Here is a 19,647-nt window from a genome sequence, read left to right as displayed (position 1 = left end):
TTGGTTTAATGTTAAGATTATTGTACTTATACAGCGACGTACATGTGCGCGCGTGCCTTCGTGTGTGGGGGTGCGTACGTGTGTGCATGTGTGCGTGCGCGTGTGTGTCTGATCCTACTAGTCCGGACTAATGCTGATTTCATAGTGCTAGCCCACTGAGATACCATGTCGCAGTTTAACATTAATACCCCACTCAGACACAGTGTACTGACCTCTTAGCCGACCAGTCCTTGTTTAGCCCGTTAATGCCGAGCGCCGGGCAGGGTAACAATAAATACCATCTATTAACTTCTTATAGTATGGCGTGGCCGGCCATCGAACCACCGACTGGGTCAGAAGCTCTATCCTCCAGGCAACGGAGGCAATCGTGTATACTACATAAGCAATACAGCATGAATCAACAAAAAATATAACAAATCCGAGATATACTCTTTTCCTCTACACTGGTGTGTTACGAATGCATCCAAACCTTTGTACGTTAGCGCTGACTTAACTTGCACAGCGAATTGCGGCGGTTAAGGTGTCTGTGTCAGTCCTATCCCTCTCCACCCACCCACACCCCCGAGACAATAATCCAACAAGTAATCTTGACTTCTGAAAGACCGTTTTTTATGTACATTTCCATGGCGATTTCAACCCTCGTGAAATAAAACAACACAATACGCTAGTTTAAGTATTGCGATGTTATATTCTTGTAAAACGAAATAACAATTAAAGAGATAACAACAATATGGAATTTAAAAATAACAAATCACTTCTTAAATGTTATGAGTCATTATCGCATGTTCCGAACTTGCGGTTGCTTTGCAATAGAAACACCCTTGGTTGATCGGATTGGTTTCTTGGCAGCATTGTGAATTTGCGAGTCTTTGGGCAAAACACCACCAGCGATCTTTAAGTTGTTCTGGGTTGTTATAACCTTGACCTTGATTAAGTTGTCCCCTGAAGCGAGGAGGTCCGACTTGGCAGATGAGGCATTGTTTAGACCTTTGTTCTTAGATCGTCCCGTGTAGGGTCTGTGTGCCTTCTTCGGCTTACCTGGAGGAGCCACGGAGGGAAGACTGGGCTGTGTCTTGCCGGGAGTCTGACAGGTCAGAGGAGCAGTGTGGTGCTGGAGGGCAGCCAGTTCACGCACAGCAAGCTGATGGTGTGACTTCAGCTGCTTCAGCTCTTCCTCCAGCTTCTTCCTCTGTTCCTCCTCCGCCTTCTTCTCCGTCTCCCACATTCCCGCCAGCTCCTCCAGTGTTTTCTTCACTTCCCGGAGCTCAGCCTGCTCCATTGTGAAACTGAGTTTATAGTTAAAATAGTCTAGTCGGAACTGTTGTCTTTCAGCCTCGGCCTTCAGCCGCAACTCTCTCTCATGGCTCACTTCTCGCCTCTGTCGCTCATTCTCTTCTAGGAGTTTCTTGTTCTCACTGAAGAGATGATCGAGGAGGCTGAAGAAGAAATATGTTTACGATTAGAAGATACATACATGTATATTCAATCAGAGTTGAGCAATGCTTAGTTATCAATACCATTAAAACATAGATATAATTATCTTCCATTGTTCCTGGATGGATATAAGGATGTGGTAACTCGTATTTTATCAAGGATAAATATAAACTCGGAGATCTCTTTTAAAAAAAATAATAACGATAAAAGGTATATGAGAGTTCACAGTGTTTACCTTTCCTCCAAATCTCCAACTTGGGACTTTAAGTCCATATACTGAACTGCGAACATAAAAGAAAAGATTATATACATATATATTTCGAGACCAACTTGTTGACATTGTTGACAACTGTGACATTGTTGGGTTGAACGCATTTACAGTTTATCTGGATTACAATATACTAGATTTTACATTGACTGGATTATTGATAAATCTTCTTTTGTATTTATTCCCATCGCTGAATTCAAATACATACCTAAATATGTACAGTCATGCTTCCGGCCTCCCGACCTTCATCAATTACATGTTTTGGACCTTCCACTGTGTAGTGGAAACCAACAGAGTGTGCCTGATGAAGGCCGAGGGACCGAAGGCTGGACTGTGTATATTTATGGATTATTTATGTTTGTTTTAATGCAGTGTATTATTAACTCCACCACACATCAAGTGATTTTCTTCTGATATTCCAATTAAATTAATGACGACGACGCAAAAGACAATGCGTTCTTGGAGTATATTCAACACTTACCAAGTAAATGTTCTTTTTCTGTGGGTGTTAGTCTGATTGGGATTATTTCGCCCTCGTTCGTTTCAAGAATGGGCGAGAGAATTTTCCGGCGTCTCGACCGCACTTGAGGATGCAGACTCATCTGGAGAAAATGAAATCTGAATGTGAAACTAAAGACTAACATTTGAATCGCGGCTGCGAGGGTATGATAGTTACAGGAACATTAAAGAAGGCTGTTGTCTGAGACATAATGTAGTGTTCTACAGATATGTTTACACTGTTCAATAACCTTCAAAACCACACCTTTCCAACAAGACATTTCTGTTCTTTGGAAAATTCTAAATAAAGTGTTCTCACCTTATACACTTCGGTTAGAGTTGCACTGGTAAAAGGGTACACTCGACTGCAAACAACTCTGAAATTTCCAGGAAGCAAGAAATGTACGTCTGATTGCTACGATGTCGTGCTGTCGACTGGCTGGCAAACCAGGTATGTCGTCATGGAACCATTCTATGACGTCATCCTATTGTTCCTGTCTATGACGTCATTGGATTGGGCGATATGTCTCAAAGGGCGATAACCCTCTATTGGTGAAGATTTCGCGCTACGAGAGAGACAGAGACAGATAGCGAGTGAGAGATAGATAGAGAGAAAGAGAGAGACGCAGATAGAGAGAGAGAGAGGGGGGTGGGGAGACGTATGATAAGAGTAACCTTTTATTTTGAGTACATTCTGTTATTTATCTAACAGTGTTGATATTTATCACATTGATGATTTCTAAATCTAGATACCGTACAGTAAATTTAATCCACTCAAGGGAAGATTTTATAGTCTTTCCCTTTACTACAGTTTCGATCATCTCTAAAAACGTTATTATTGAGCAATGAAACATTATCTTGCTTCTGAAGTATATTTAACCCCAAGGCGAATGAATTATTTCAGTTAGTTGTCTTGATCTCTTTGCTCCCGACAATATTCAAGCCTAACCTTCTATACCATAACATGATAAGTTTAATCCTGTCAAGGATGTTCCATTGTAACAATGAGTGGCCACAGTATGTCAACCCAGCACCACTCTATTGAACCTGTCAGCAAAACAGGGTGTATGACAAATGGGTGCAGAATACCCTTTCTTTGATACTCATTACGCAAAACCTTTTTACAGCTAGTGAGTAAGTGAGATGGGTTAAACCCCCGCGATGCCACAATCATATAAGCATGTGCGTCAAAATTATAACTCTGCATCCAGGGGGTTAACGCCGTTTTCAACAGTATTTCATTTGTATAAGGCGTGTCAACTTGATGTAGAAGGAAAGCCTGAAAGGATGCGGCTTTACTTTGGTGAAATCCACGACCACGTGTATGGTGTAGAATGAAGTTGAGGTGAGGTAAAATTGGGTTTAATGTAAAGATTATTGTACTTATACAGCGACAAACATGTGTGCGCGTGCGTTCGTACATGTGTGCGCGTGCGTGCGTAAGTGTGTTTGTGTGCGTGCGTGTGTGTGTGTGTATGTGTGTTTGTTTGTCTGCTCATACTCGTGCGGACTAGTGCTGATTTCATAGTACTAGCCCACTGAGATACAATGCCGCAGTTTAACATGAATACCCTACTCAGACACAGAGCTTTAGCGAGGAACTTACAACATTAATTTTACGAGTGACATAATTTCCGTAATCACTCGTACCCAGAGGGTTATTCTATTTATTACCCGTTATAATATTAAAGACGTTTCAGGCTCACTTGGTTGATGCAGGTCATCGATCCCAATTGCGTGCATCGATATGCTCATGATATCAATCACTGGATTGTCTGGTCCAGACTCGATTATTTACAGACCGCCGTCATATAGCTGGAATATTGCTGAGTGCGGCGTTAAACAACAAACCAAAACCAAAACCAAGGGGGAAAAATCCTGTCGCCGATCAAAAATCAGCTGTTTGTATCAATCCGCGTGTAAAAACACTGTCCATTCTCTCCAATCGCATTACGAATATTAACGTGTTGTTACGCATGAAAAATATAGTTCTGTTAAAGAACTGTCAAGATCACATTATTTCAGTTGTATTTCTGTCCGATTTACACAGCGTACAGTATCTAGCATTGATAAAGAAGACAAGTTTCCAAAAAGGTTCATCAGGTTTTTTAATCAAGGCTTGTTTTGACAACCAGATCTCGTCACTGACAGACAGCCCCCGTCGTGCATCGGCAGAGACATGCATTTCACATTGAGAAGAGGAAACACGGAAAACCTGTCCAATTTTTTATGTGTTATTAGAAAAAAATGCCAAAACCTATAACAACAACATAGACGGAATGTACAGAAGTCTTGTTTGTTAGAGAAAAGTTACGAAAAGAAAGTAAACTTTGAGCAGTACGATTGCTGTCACAGTGTCGGAATGAATGACCCGACTTGACCCAGATATGAGACATCCGAAACCAGGATCGAATGACATGAGAACCGGCGTTACAGTTTACTCTGGACAACAAGTTTAATGAAAATCGTGTGTTATTTGAGACAAATGTGACTGATCGGAAACAAGTGGGATTTAAGGAAGACATGTCAAACACGCTTGTGGAGTGGACACAGATGCGGGAATTTGTTGATATTTTGATATTATTCATCATGGTCGAATACCTGTTGATAAACTAACACGGTATCTGGAGACTTTGTGCCAAGCTGTCCGCATTCACGGAGTTCATTTAGTTCAATATTGGACACAGGATCAGCTCGCTGGGGTAAGTTTTCCTTTTCTTGTGTTTTAAATTATTTTTGTTTTGATTTCAAAACCTCTCCGAGTTCAGCATCGATTTCGCATCCAGATATATGTTGGTAATCTTTTCGCCAAGGCAACACTCTATGCTCTCCTTCAAAGTTGACATTTCGAATTCTGAACCGTCTGATGTGCATGCTGAAATGATAAATTTGCAAAGAATAATGTTTAGTTGCACCTTTCCTGTGTCTTATGGTGCCCGGACGTCAGTCAGCCTGCATACCGCTCAGCGCCGTACTTTGCTTACATCGCAGTTACAAAAACGTATACATTGTATAAAGAAGTGTCACGTTCTTATTTCTTCACACAACGTTACAAAATTCTACGAAATGGTGTATCTTTATGATGTCTTTCGGAAAGTCTAAATGTTGTTGCAAAATGAATTTGTTTTTATTCTCATGTCATCGTTGAAAGTGTGAGTAGTCTTATTTTTCGTGTTTTTCTTACCTGTATAAATTTGTGCACTAAGTTAATTTGTGTCAGTTTGTCAGCTTTAGTCTTTTTCATTGTGTTTTCATTTTCACTAGCAGTTATCGGTGTCATCATCGTTCACAAAGGCAAACCTGTCTGTACAAAGTCTGGTTTTTGGATTTGGGTGGTCGAAAAATTCGTAAAAAAGCAAGTCCTCTAAGACAGACGCAAACCCGGACTTGGTGGTGTTGATCTTGGCGCACTAGAAACAGTTCCTGGCAACATCACAATCTGAATCTTGGAACTTCAATCTAGCCATATGCAGTTTTGAGATCACCTGTAGAATACAGTACCATAACTTCTCGTGAGGAAGGTCACATGTCTTAAAGACAAGCAACCAGTTTTTGTGTGAATCCGTCGGAAGCGAACTCGCGACCTTCGGATTGTTAGCCCGACAGCAAACCGACTGAGCTACGTCCGCACTGTGAAACAAAGTGCAAATTTACCTAGTCATGCCTACGACGTTATATGGTGTCTCGTGACTTTAGTCTATCGACACTTACAAATGATCCCGATGCCATTTGGCACACTCGTCCCATTCCGTAATCTACAATATACCGAGTGGCGAGGAATGATCCGATATGGCGCGAACTGAAAACGGATCAAGGCGTCAGACGTCGAACTCGCGAGTACGCATGAATGACGTGTTATTTAATAATTCGTCGTGTTGATTTGGGACAGAAAAGTGTGGTAGGGAACACTGTAAGGATGATGTGGATAATAGTAAGGAACGAGGGAGGCATGTGCATGGCTAGTGACGACACAATGGTGAGTTCGCTTTTGAATCAGTAATGAAAAAATGTAGCCGGTAAAAGTGGCTTGTGTGAATGTTCCAGGACAGTTTCCAGTAGCCAAAGTGTTCGACACAAAACCATTTCATTCCTTTTACTCGATTTTTGTGTGTGAAGAATATTAGGAGAAACTAAACGGGTAGATTTACCGAACTCTAATGATCGTGAAGGGATGATTGATCGTAAAGGGGATCCAAGGGCTAAGGACAGAATTGGGGTAATCTAATAGCCACTAAACGGGTACCTAACCCTAATGATCGAAAAGGGGTGATTGATCGTAAAGGGGAACCAAGGGCTAAGGATAGAGTTCGGGGTAACCTACCCTAACACTAGCGATATTTGGATGTGTTCAGCGCCAAAATAATATCCCTAATAAACTAGATCTACATTCTTTTGCATAATACTGAAACTTATTTAACCGAAAAAATAATACATGTATATTAGTTCCCATTTATAACCCTTTTAGCCACTTGAATTACGAGAAAAACGAAATAAAAAATATATAAAAAATAAAAGTGCTTTTGTAAACTAGCGCTTGCTATAAAATGCGCCGCCGCAGGCTATATTCAGTAAACACATATTCAAAACTCTCCACAACCCTTGGCGTATTTAATGACATTTCGTGTAGAGATGATAGATCACTGGGAGGAGCTTATGCACACTCGATGACCCCTGACGTCCCAGGGCATTGTTTCGCCGGTGTGACTGGCAACAAAATACTACAAATTACGCCATAGAGTATTGTCACGTGTTTGAAAAGTTTGTGGTACTGTATTCTAAGGGTAGGCCCAGTTTTGACAACAAAAACATTAAATTAAGTGTGTTCAGAGTTTGAATTATACGAATAACTCTTCATGTCAGTCAGATCTCCGTCCGCTTTAACGAGGTCATTTACTTTGACAGGTGTCAAATGGCCAGCCATGTTTGTTTACAAACGCGGACGTAGTTTTTGTTTTTACTCTCAATGAAATGAAAATCATGTGAAATAAATGAAAAAATAATAACGTGAAATCATATTGTTGATATGAAAGTATGTTTCTTGTCTTAAAAATCTCGAATAAGTGAGTTTGTAGCACGTAAAACATCTGAAGGGAGAGGCATGGATTTGTGAATGAATGGAATGAGAAAAAAATAGTTCCGTTGTCCAATGAAATTTGATCTTTGTTCAACTGACCAATTAGCTTCGAGAATGCCAAATTTCCCACTGTGCAAATATCAAAAAGTTATTACATAGCATATTTGAGCCCATATGGGTATTGAACTCTTTTCCTTTGCACTGGTGTGTTACGAACGCATCCTTTCCTTTTGTTTGTACTTTGAGGCTGACTTAACCTGCACAGCGAATTGCGACTGTGTCAGTCCTGTTCCTCTCCACCCACCCACACCTGCTGAGACAATAAGCCAACAACTGATTTGACTTCTGAAAGACCGTTTTATTTGTGTGCATTTTGATGGTGAATTTCAACCCTCGTTAAAAAACAACACAATACGCTGGTTTAAGTATTGCGATGTTATATTCTTGTAAAACGAAATAACAATTAAATAGATAACAACAATATGGAATTTAAAGATAACAAATCACTTCTTAAATGTTATGAGTCATTATCGCATGTTCCGAACTTGCGTTTGCTTTGCAATAGAAACACCCTTGGTTGATCGGATTGGTTTCTTGGCAGCATTGTGTATTTGCGAGTCTTTGGGCAAAACACCACCAGCGATCTTCAAGTTGTTCTGAGTTGTTCTAACCTTGGCCTTGATTAAGTTGTCCCCTGAGGCGAGGAGGTCCGACTTGGCAGATGAAGCATTGTTTAGACATTTGTTCTTAGATCGCCCCGTGTAGGGTCTGTGTGCCTTCTTCGGCTGAACTGGAGGAGCCACGGAGGGAAGACTGGGCTGTGTCTTGCCGGGAGTCTGACAGGTCAGAGGAGCAGTGTGGCGCTGGAGGGCAGCCAGTTCATGCACAGCAAGCTGATGGTGTGACTTCAGCTGCTTCAGCTCTTCCTCCAGCTTTTTCCTCTGTTCCTCCTCCGCCTTCTTCTCCGTCTCCCACATTCCCGCCAGCTCCTCCAGTGTTTTCTTCACTTCCCGGAGCTCAGCCTGCTCCATTGTGAAACTGAGTTTATAGTTATAATAGTCTAGTCGGAACTGTTGTCTTTCAGCCTCGGCCTTCAGCCGCAACTCTCTCTCATGGCTCACTTCTCGCCTCTGTCGCTCATTCTCTTCTAGGAGTTTCTTGTTCTCATGGAAGAGATGGTCAAGAAGGCTGAAGTAGAAATATGTTTACGATTAGAAGATACATACATATATATTCAATATATATAACAATGCTTAGTTATCAATACTATTAAAACATAGATAAAATTATCTTCCATTGTTCCTGGATGGATATAAGGATGTGGTAATTCGTATTTTATCAAGAATAAATATAAACTCGGAGATCTCTTTTAGAATAAATAATAACGATAAAAGGTATATGAGAGTTCACAGTGTTTACCTTTCCTCCAAATCTCCAACTTGAGACTTTAAGTCCATGTACTGAACTGCGAACATAAAAGAAAAGATTATATACATATATATTTCGAGACCAACTTGTTGACATTGTTGACAACTGTGACATTGTTGGGTTGAACGCATTTACAGTTTATCTGGCTTACAATACACTAGATTTTACATTGACTGGATTATTGATAAATCTTCTTTTGTATATATTCCCATCGCTGAATTCAAATAAATAAATAAATAAATAAATATGTACAGTCACGTTTCCGGCCTCCCGACCTTCATCAGGCACAATTACATGTCTTGGACCTTCCACTGTGTAGTGGAAACCAACAGAGTGTGCCTGATGAAGGCCGAGGGACCGAAGGCTTGACTGTGTATATTTATGGATTATTTATGTTTGTTTTAATGCAGTGTATTATTAACTCCTACACACACCAAGCGATTATTTCTGAAATTCCAATAAAATTAATGACTACTGCACAATAAACATTAAGTTCTAGGAGTATATTTAACACTTACCAAGTAAATGTTCTTTTTCTGTGGGTGTTAGTCTGATTGGGATTATTTCGCCCTCGTTCGTTTCAAGAATGGGCGAGAGAATTTTCCGGCGTCTCGACCGCGCTTGAGGATGCAGACTCATCTGGAGAAAATGAAATATGAATGTGAAACTACAGACCAGCTGCTAGACCGTGGCTGCGAGGGTATGATAGTTACAGGAACAATAAAGAAGGCTGTTGTCTGAGACATAATGTAGTGTTCTACAGATACGTTTACACTGTTCAATAACCTTCAAAACCACATCTTTCCCACAAGACATTTCAGTTTTTCGGAAATTTCTAAATGCAGTGTTCTCACCTTATACACTTCGGTTAGAGTTGCACTGGTAAAAAGGTACACTCAACTGCAAACAACTATGAAGTTTCCAGGAAGCAAGAAATGTACGTCTGATAGCTACGATGTCGTGCTGTCGACTGGCGTGCAAACCAGGTATGTCGTCATGGAAACCATTCTATGACGTCATCCTATTGTTCCTGTCTATGACGTCATTGGATTGGGCGATATGTCTCAAAGGGAGATAACCCTCTATTGGTGAAGATTTCGCGCTATGAGAGAGACATATAGAGGCGACTGAGAGAGAGATAGATAGAGAGAAAGAGAGAGAGAGAGAGAGAGAGAGAGAGAGAGAAAGGGGGGGGGGGGGGGGACGTATGATAAGGGTACCCTTTCGTTTTGAGTACATTCTGTTATTTATCTAACACTGTTGACATTTATCACAGTGATGATTTCTAAATCTAGATACTGTACAGTAATCCACTCAAGAGAAGATGTTATAGTCAATCTCTTTACTAATGTTTCGATCAACTCTTAAAACGTTATTATTGAGCAATGAAACATTATCTTGCTTCTGAAGTATATTTAACCACAAGGCGAATGAATATTTTCAGTTAGTTGTCTTGATCTCTTTGCTCCCGACAATATTCAAGCCTAACCTCCTATACCATAACATGACAAGTTTAATCCTGTCAGGGATGTTCCATTGTAACAATGAGTGGCCACAATATGTCAACCCAGCACCACTATATTTAACCTGTCCACAAAACGGGGTGTATGACAAATGGGTGCAGACTACCTTTTCTTTGATACTCATTACGCCAAGCATTTTTATAGCGAGTGAGTAAGTGAGATGGGTTAAACCCCCCGATACTACAATCACATAAGCATGTGCGTCAAAATTATAACTCGGCATCCAGGTGGTTAACGCCGCTTTCAACAGTATTTTACTTGTATAAGGGCGTGTCAACTTGATGTAGAAGGAAAGCCTGAAGTGATGCGGCTTCACTTTGGTGAAATCCACGAGCACTGTAAGGTGCAGCATGGAGTTGAGGTGAGGTAAAATTGGGTTTAATGTAAAGATTATTGTACTTATACAGCGACGTACATGTGTGCGCGTGCGTTCGTACATGTGTGCGCTTGCGTGCGTAAGTATGTGTGTGTGTGTGTGTGCGTGCGTGTGTGTGTGTGTTTGTCTGCTCATACTAGTCCGGACTAATGCTGATTTCATAGTGCTAACCCACAGAGATGCCATGTCGCAGTTTAACATGAATACCCCACTCAGACACAGTGTACTGACCTCATAGCCGACCAGTCCTTGTTTAGCCCGTTAATGCCGAGCGCCGGGCAGGGTAACAATAAATACCATCTATTAACGTTTTATAGTATCGATGGCCGGGGATCGAACCACCGACTGGGTCAGAAGCTCTATCCTCCAGGCAACGGAGGCAATCGTGTATACTACATAAGCAATACAACATGAATCAACAACAAAAATTAACAAATCCGAGATATACTCTTTTCCTCTGCACTGGTGTGTTACGATTGCATCCAAACCTTTGTTTGTACTTAAAAGCTGACTTAACTTGCACAGCGAATTGCGGCGGTTAAGGTGACTGTGTCAGCCTTGTCCCTCTCCACCACCCACACCTCCCGAGACAATAAGCCAACAAGTAATCTTGACTTCTGAAAGACCGTTGTTTATGTACATTTCCAGGGCGATTTCAACCCTCGTGAAAAAAACAACACAATACGCTGGTTTAAGTATTGCGATGTTATATTCTTGTAAAACGAAATAACAATTGAATAGATAACAACAATATGAAATTTAAAGATAAAAAATCACTTCTTAAATGTTATAAGTCATTATCGCATGTTCCGAACTTGCGTTTGCTTTGCAATGGCAACAGCTTTGGTTTATCGGATTGGTTTCTTGGCAGCATTGTGAATTTGCGAGTCTTTGGGCAAAACACCACCAGCGATCTTTAAGTTGTTATGGGTTGTTATAACCTTGACCTTGATGACGTTGTCCCCTGAAGCGAGGAGGTCCGACTTGGCAGATGAGGCATGGTTTAGACCTTTGTTCTTAGATCGCCCCGTGTAGGGTCTGTGTGTCTTCTTCGGCTGAACTGGAGGAGCCACGGAGGGAAGACTTGGCTGTGTCTTGCCGGGAGTCTGACAGGTCAGAGGAGCAGTGTGGTGCTGGAGGGCAGCCAGTTCATGCACAGCAAGCTGATGGTGTGACTTCAGCTGCTTCAGCTCTTCCTCCAGCTTCTTCCTCTGTTCCTCCTCCGCCTTCTTCTCCGTCTCCCACATTCCCGCCAGCTCCTCCAGTGTTTTCTTCACTTCCCGTAGCTCAGCCTGCTCCATTGTGAAACTGAGTTTATAGTTATAATAGTCTAGTCGGAACTGTTGTCTTTCAGCCTCGGCCTTCAGCCGCAACTCTCTCTCATGGCTCACTTCTCGCCTCTGTCGCTCATTCTCTTCTAGGAGTTTCTTGTTCTCATGGAAGAGATGGTCAAGAAGGCTGAAGTAGAAATATGTTCCCGATTAGAAGATACATACATATATATTCAATATATATAACAATGCTTAGTTATCAATACTATTAAAACATAGATAAAATTATCCTCCATTGTTCCTGGATGGATATAAGGATGTGGTAATTCGTATTTTATCAAGAATAAATATAAACTCGGAGATCTCTTTTAGAATAAATAATAACGATAAAAGGTATATGAGAGTTCACAGTGTTTACCTTTCCTCCAAATCTCCAACTTGAGACTTTAAGTCCATGTACTGAACTGCGAACATTAAAGAAAAGATTATATACATATATATTTCGAGACCAACTTGTTGACATTGTTGACAACTGTGACATTGTTGGGTTGAACGCATTTACAATTTATCTGGTTTACAATACACTAGATTTTACATTGACTGGATTATTGATAAATCTTCTTTTGTATATATTCCCATCGCTGAATTCAAATAAATATATAAATAAATAATATGTACAGTCACGTTTCCGGCCTCCCGACCTTCATCAGGCACAATTACATGTCTTGGACCTTCCACTGTGTTGTGGAAACCAACAGAGTGTGCCTGATGAAGGCCGAGGGACCGAAGGCTTGACTGTGTATATTTATGGATTATTTATGTTTGTTTTAATGCAGTGTTTTATTAACTCCTACACACACCAAGCGATTATTCTGAAATTCCAATTAAATTAATGACTACTACACAATAAACATTAAGTTCTAGGAGTATATTTAACACTTACCAAGTAAATGTTCTTTTTCTGTGGGTGTTAATCTGATTGGGATTATTTCGCCCTCGTTCGTTTCAAGAATGGGCGAGAGAATTTTCCGGCGTCTCGACCGCACTTGAGGATGCAGACTCATCTGGAGAAAATGAAATCTGAATGTGAAACTACAGACCAGCTGCTAGACCGTGGCTGCGAGGGTATGATAGTTACAGGAACAATAAAGAAGGCTGTTGTCTGAGACATAATGTAGTGTTCTACAGATACGTTTACACTGTTCAATAACCTTCAAAACCACAACTTTCCCACAAGACATTTCAGTTCTTCGGAAATTTCTAAATGCAGTGTTCTCACCTTATACACTTCGGTTAGAGTTGCACTGGTAAAAAGGTACACTCAACTGCAAACAACTATGAAGTTTCCAGGAAGCAAGAAATGTACGTCTGATAGCTACGGTGTCTTACTGTCGACAGGCTGGAAAGCCAGGTATGTCGTCATGGAACAATTCTATGACGTCATCCTATTGTTCCTGTCTATGACGTCATTGGATGGGGCGATATGTCTCAAAGGGAGATAACCCTCTATTGGTGAAGATTTCGCGCTATGAGAGAGACAGAGATAGAGGCGACTGAGAGAGAGAGAAAGAGAGAGAGAGAGAGAGAAAAAAAGGGGGGGGGGGGAGACGTATGATAAGGGTACCCTTTCATTTTGAGTACATTCTGTTATTTATCTAACAGTGTTGACATTTATCACATTGATGATTTCTAAATCTAGAAACTGTACAGTAATCAACTCAAGAGGAGATGTTATAGTCAATCTCTTTACTAATGTTTCGATCAACTCTTAAAACGTTATTATTGAGCAATGAAACATTATCTTGCTTCTGAGGTATATTTAACCACAAGGCGAATGAATATTTTCAGTTAGTTGTCTTGATCTCTTTGCTCCCGACAATATTCAAGCCTAACCTCCTATACCATAACATGACAAGTTTAATCCTGTCAGGGATGTTCCATTGTAACAATGAGTGGCCACAATATGTCAACCCAGCACCACTTTATTTAACCTGTCCACAAAACGGGGTGTATGACAAATGGGTGCAGACTACCTTTTCTTTGATACTCATTACGCCAAACATTTTTATAGCTAGTGAGTAAGTGAGATGTGTTAAACCCCCCGATACTACAATCACATAAGCATGTGCGTCAAAATTATAACTCGTCATTGAGGGGATTAACGCCGCTTTCAACAGTATTTTACTTGTATAAGGGCGTGTCAACTTGATGTAGAAGGAAAGCCTGAAGTGATGCGGCTTCACTTTGGTGAAATCCACGAGCACTGTAAGGTGCAACATGGAGTTGAGGTGAGGTAAAATTGGGTTTAATGTAAAGATTATTGTACTTGTACAGCGACGTACATGTGTGCGCGTGCGTTCGTACATGTGTGCGCTTGCGTGCGTAAGTATGTGTGTGTGTGTGTGTGCGTGCGTGTGTGTGTGTGTGTTTGTCTGCTCATACTAGTCCGGACTAATGCTGATTTCATAGTGCTAGCCCACAGAGATGCCATGTCGCAGTTTAACATGAATACCCCACTCAGACACAGTGTACTGACCTCATAGCCGACCAGTCCTTGTTTAGCCCGTTAATGCCGAGCGCCGGGCAGGGTAACAATAAATACCATCTATTAACGTTTTATAGTATCGATGGCCGGGGATCGAACCACCGACTGGGTCAGAAGCTCTACCCTCCAGGCAACGGAGGCAATCGTGTATACTACATAAGCAATACAACATGAATCAACAACAAAAATTAACAAATCCGAGATATACTCTTTTCCTCTGCACTGGTGTGTTACGATTGCATCCAAACCTTTGTTTGTACTTAAAAGCTGACTTAACTTGCACAGCGAATTGCGGCGGTTAAGGTGACTGTGTCAGCCTTGTCCCTCTCCACCCACTCACACCTCCCGAGACAATAAGCCAACAAGTAATCTTGACTTCTGAAAGACCGTTGTTTATGTACATTTCCAGGGCGATTTCAACCCTCGTGACAAAACAACACAAAACGCTGGTTTATGTATTGCGATGTTATATTCTTGTAAAACGAATTTAAAGATAACAAATCACTTCTTAAATGTTATGAGTCATTATCGCATGTTCCGAACTTGCGTTTGCTTTGCAATGGCAACAGCTTTGGTTGATCGGATTGGTTTCTTGGCAGCATTGTGAATTTGCGAGTCTTTGGGCAAAACATCACCAGCGATCTTTAGGTTGTTCTGACTTGTTATAACTTTGACCTTGATTAAGTTGTCCCCTGAGGCGAGGAGGTCCGACTTGGCAGATGAAGCATTGTTTAGACCTTTGTTCTTAGATCGTCCCGTGTAGGGTCTGCGTGCCTTCTTCGGCTGAACTGGAGGAGCCACGGAGGGAAGACTTGGCTGTGTCTTGCCGGGAGTCTGACAGGTCAGAGGAGCAGTGTGGCGCTGGAGGGCAGCCAGTTCATGCACAGCAAGCTGATGGTGTGACTTCAGCTGCTTCATCTCTTCCTCCAGCTTCTTCCTCTGTTCCTCCTCCACCTTCTTCTCCGTCTCCCACATTCCCGCCAGCTCCTCCAGTGTTTTCTTCACTTCCCGTAGCTCAGCCTGCTCCATTGTGAAACTGAGTTTATAGTTATAATAGTCTAGTCGGAACTTTTGTCTTTCAGCCTCGGCCTTCAGCCGCAACTCTCTCTCATTGCTCACTTCTCGCCTCTGTCGCTCATTCTCTTCTAGGAGTTTCTTGTTCTCATTGAAGAGATAATCAAGAAGGCTGAAGAAGAAATATGTTTACGATTAGACGATACATACATATATATTCAATCCGAGTTTAGCAATACTTAGTTATCAATACCACTAAAATATAGATAAAATTATCCTCCATTGTTCCTGTATGGATATAAGGATGTGGTATATCGTATTTTATCAAGAATAAATATAAACTAGGAGATCTCTTTTAGAATAAATAATAACGATAAAAGGTATATGAGAGTTCACAGTGTTTACCTTTCCTCCAAATCTCCAACTTGGGACTTTAAGTCCATGTACTGAACTGCGAACATAAAAAGGAAAGATTATATGCATATAGTGTGTACATGTATTTCGAAGCCCTCTTGATCTGTTACATTGTTGGGTTGAACGCATTTACAATTTGTCTGGCTTACAATATACTAGATTTTACTTTAAATGGATTATTTATAAATCTTCTCTTGTGTATATTCTCATAGGGGAATTCAGATAAATACATAAATATGTACAGTCATGCTTCCGGCTTCCCGACCTTCATAAGGCACAGTTACATGTTTTGGACCTTCCACTGTGTAGTGGAAACCAACAGAGTGTGCCTGATGAAGGCCGAGGGACCGAAGGCTTGACTGTGTATTTTTATGGATTATTTATGTTTGTTTTAATGCAGTGTATTATCAACTCCAACACACATCAAGTGATTTTCTTCTGAAATTCCAAATAAATTAATGAGGACGATGCAAAAGACATTGCGTTTTAGGAGTATATTTGACACTTACCAAGTAAATGTTCTTTTTCTGTGGGTGTTAGTCTGATTGGGATTATTTCGCCCTCGTTCGTTTCAAGAATGGGCGAGAGAATCTTCCGTCGTCTCGACCGCACTTGAGGATGCAGACTCATCTGGAGAAAATGAAATCTGAATGTGAAATTACAGACCAGCTGCTGGACCGTGGCTACGAGAGTATGATAGTTTCCATAAGAAACGAATAGAAGACTGTTGTCTTGAACATAGTGGAGTGTTCTACAGATCCGACGTAACGATCGCACTGTACAAACACCTTCAAATAGCTACATCGTTCCCGCAAGACATTTTGATTCTTTTGTGAGCAAATAAAATAGTCCTTACCTTATAAACTTCGGTAAGAGTCGCACTAGGGAAAAGGTACACTCAACTGCAATAAACTATCAAGTTTCCGACGAGCAAGAATTGTACGTCTGATAGTTACGATATGCTGGCGAATGTGGCTGGCAAACCAGAGACGTCGTCAAGGAACCATTCTATGACGTCATCCTATTGTACTCCTCTGTGACGTCATTGGATGGGCGATTTGTCTCAAAGCGCGATAACTCTCTTTGTATGATGACCATTAGCGACTTAGATATAGAGAAGTTATCTGAAACACAAACGATTGCAAGTAATGTAGGAAAACAGCACGAGAGAAGTGTCTTCCAGACTTATCTTTGTCAGCAAGCAATAGCCTTTGACGTCAACTTCAATGAAAAGACACTTCATTGATGAATCAGTTGTCCCATTTCAAATGACAATGAGTGTACAAAATGTTCCCTCTCATTTAAATCAGATTGTTGACAAAAAGTTATTGATTGGATTAAAAATGGTTTTATGAGATAACAATCTATTGGAACACTCAAATTCATTAATTGTGTACCTGGAAACTTGTTAAGCCCAATCTTTATTTCCATATATTAATCCTGTCAATAGAAAGTTTGAGACTGAACAAACGGCCAAATATATTTGTGCAAGAATACAAAGCTAGCTTACTCAATCCGTCAATCCTGCCAAATATGTTCTGTAATTTGTATTATGTCATATTGGTGATATTGCCGTTATCTATCATCTAATGAATAGAGGTTATCACGCGAGTGTGTTTGAGGATGGTAAATATCCTGCATTAGGAATAAACATTGTATTTAGCGAGCTTTGTTTATTCCTAATACAGGATATTTACCATCCCCAAACACACAAGCGTGATAACCTCTTTATCATATAATGTCATTCTTTAATTCTGTGCTTTAAAATCGCTTTCCCTCTCTCACAAACATTACCGAAACATTGCGAGTTTTCCTGGAACGCGCGCATTAATATTTATTACGTCACACGGTAAGTGATGTGTCAGTCGGACAGTGACAGTAGCCAATATAGTTCCAACTGAAATCCGTTCCTTATACAGTGGCGAAGCAACACATACGCAAAACAACAGTAACGTGTTGTTTTTAATTGCCTTTCGCGGCAATCCATCGGTCTGTCCGCTAGTCAAAGGGAAGCTACTCTAACCCTAGTCTATGAGACGTCACGACCACGGTCAGACGTTGTTGACAGTCGGTCTGTCCTAACGTTAAGAAGTGTAGTCAGATGTACACACAGCGACAAAACGAAACAAGGTAACAATTCAAACATATTTCGGCCTAATCCAACTGTTTTAATTTGTGGAGAAGGTTTCAAGCCGCAGAGGTCTACAAGCACTGGTATGGCTACTGATCCCGCTTGGCTAGGCCTCGTGCCCTCGCAAAATTGTTTCGAAATTTATATCTCCAAAGTTGTCAAAACTTATAAAAATGCCTCAGCTACGTCACAGTTAAACACTGATTTTCAGCATGTTAGACTGTTCTTTTGATAATGATAGCAATTATACCTGTAGTTTATCCAGATTCCCGATGGTTAATTCTGACTCGATCGCCGATTGACGATAAATCGGATTACCAGAAACCTTATGCATGAAGGTCTAAATAACATTTCAATGAGTTCTTATAAATGCAGTTTATGGTAAAATGTTATGCACAATCAATGACACAAATGACATTTATTTGGTCTGTTAACAACTATTCAACTGCGAAGTCATGCCCCCCTAACTGATGCACAACTTCATTGAAAGATTTAAAGTAGGGGAAAGACAATCGTCCGTAGCCAGGGTCCTAAAACCTCATCTCCAGACCCCGGTCGATTGCTTTTGCGGTGGCAGGGTAACGATGTGGGCGGAAAAACATATTTGTGTTTTTGAAATATTCCATTTTATATGAATTGTTGATTTTTTAAAGAATATTTGGGGTGATTTTCATGACAATGTTTTAAATTTTAATAATAGGGTGTTCCTGTTTCTACATTCCTATTTTTCTTCGGGTTGATCTTTATTTAAATAGATTTAAATAGATATCATCTTTATTTAGTTGGAAAATATATAAGATATTGATCTTATTTAGATGAACATTTATACCACCGATATACCGATACTACAATAATACTGTATGTTCATGCGTTGTAGGACATATCTTTCGATGCCAAGATACCGCGGAAGCACTTGAAGGAGTTGTCAAACAACAGTTACTTACATGTAAAAACATTATCGATGTGTCGATGCAACGTATTAGTGTTGAAAACAAAAACAAATATGTTTCGTCAGAAAATATAAACAGAATATGAAAGTTACTGTTTGATTGTTGGTTTGTTGTTTAACGCCGCACCCATCAATATTCCAGCTATATGGCGGCGGTCTGTAAATAATCGAGTCTTGACCAGACAATACAGTGATTGACATCATGAGCATCGATCCAAGCAATTGGGATCGACGACATGCATCAACCAAGTCAGCGAGCCTGACCACCCAATCCCGTTAGTCGCCTCTTACGACAAGCATAGTCGCCTTTTACGGAAAGCATGGGTTGCTGAAGACCTATTCTACCCCAAATCTTTACGGGCCCTATTTTATGTGGAAATGCACTGAATTAATAATAATTAATAATAGGGGGGAGGGGGCGTTTAATAACCAATAAAGAAGAAATAACAGGCAGATTAAATCAAAGATCACAAACAGATTTTCTATTTACGAAAGTATCTGTCCTGTTTCTAACGGCCTCCAAATATGACTTACTAATAGTGTAATCATTACTGAAATGCCAAGATCGCTTCAGCAACTGGCTCGTGTTGACTTGATTGGGATTAGTTTTTGAAGCGTCCGTAAAATATGAAAATCACCCGATGTTTTCAGTGTTTGAAGGTTCATCTTTAACTGGGTCAGAAGACAATATTTTAAGTAGATGCCATAAAATGTAAATGGCT

At 40.5% G+C, this 19,647-nt stretch overlaps 4 protein-coding genes across 4 annotated transcripts; all 4 read right to left on the bottom strand.

The window, feature by feature from the left end:
* Positions 1–674: 674 nt before the first annotated feature.
* LOC124114047 (translation initiation factor IF-2-like) lies at positions 675–2,772 on the bottom strand. Its single transcript, XM_046474586.2, has 4 exons — positions 2,520–2,772; positions 2,184–2,304; positions 1,670–1,715; positions 675–1,436 (listed from the first exon to the last, which is right to left on the bottom strand). Exons 2-4 carry the CDS (start codon positions 2,302–2,304, stop codon positions 776–778), a joined length of 828 nt encoding a protein of 275 aa, XP_046330542.2. The 5' UTR covers positions 2,520–2,772; the 3' UTR covers positions 675–775.
* Positions 2,773–7,015: 4,243 nt separating this feature from the next.
* LOC124114046 lies at positions 7,016–9,758 on the bottom strand. Its single transcript, XM_046474585.2, has 4 exons — positions 9,557–9,758; positions 9,221–9,341; positions 8,694–8,739; positions 7,016–8,462 (listed from the first exon to the last, which is right to left on the bottom strand). Exons 2-4 carry the CDS (start codon positions 9,339–9,341, stop codon positions 7,802–7,804), a joined length of 828 nt encoding a protein of 275 aa, XP_046330541.2. The 5' UTR covers positions 9,557–9,758; the 3' UTR covers positions 7,016–7,801.
* A 1,538-nt stretch (positions 9,759–11,296) lies between these two features.
* Positions 11,297–13,277, bottom strand: LOC124114044. The gene is made up of 4 exons (XM_046474584.2): positions 13,152–13,277; positions 12,816–12,936; positions 12,291–12,336; positions 11,297–12,059 (listed from the first exon to the last, which is right to left on the bottom strand). The coding sequence occupies exons 2-4, from the start codon at positions 12,934–12,936 to the stop codon at positions 11,450–11,452; spliced, it is 777 nt and encodes a 258-aa protein (XP_046330540.2). The 5' UTR covers positions 13,152–13,277; the 3' UTR covers positions 11,297–11,449.
* A 1,636-nt stretch (positions 13,278–14,913) lies between these two features.
* LOC124114043 lies at positions 14,914–16,821 on the bottom strand. Its single transcript, XM_046474583.2, has 4 exons — positions 16,702–16,821; positions 16,355–16,475; positions 15,837–15,882; positions 14,914–15,603 (listed from the first exon to the last, which is right to left on the bottom strand). The coding sequence occupies exons 2-4, from the start codon at positions 16,473–16,475 to the stop codon at positions 14,943–14,945; spliced, it is 828 nt and encodes a 275-aa protein (XP_046330539.2). The 5' UTR covers positions 16,702–16,821; the 3' UTR covers positions 14,914–14,942.
* Between the last annotated feature and the right edge of the window lie 2,826 nt (positions 16,822–19,647).

This window comes from Haliotis rufescens, unplaced genomic scaffold (genome assembly GCF_023055435.1).
Source record: "Haliotis rufescens isolate VD_foot unplaced genomic scaffold, xgHalRufe1.0.p SCAF_15, whole genome shotgun sequence".
NCBI lineage: Eukaryota > Metazoa > Mollusca > Gastropoda > Lepetellida > Haliotidae > Haliotis > Haliotis rufescens.
The sequence above is the reverse complement of the archived record's forward strand: the minus strand, read 5'-3'. Positions and strand labels throughout refer to the sequence as shown.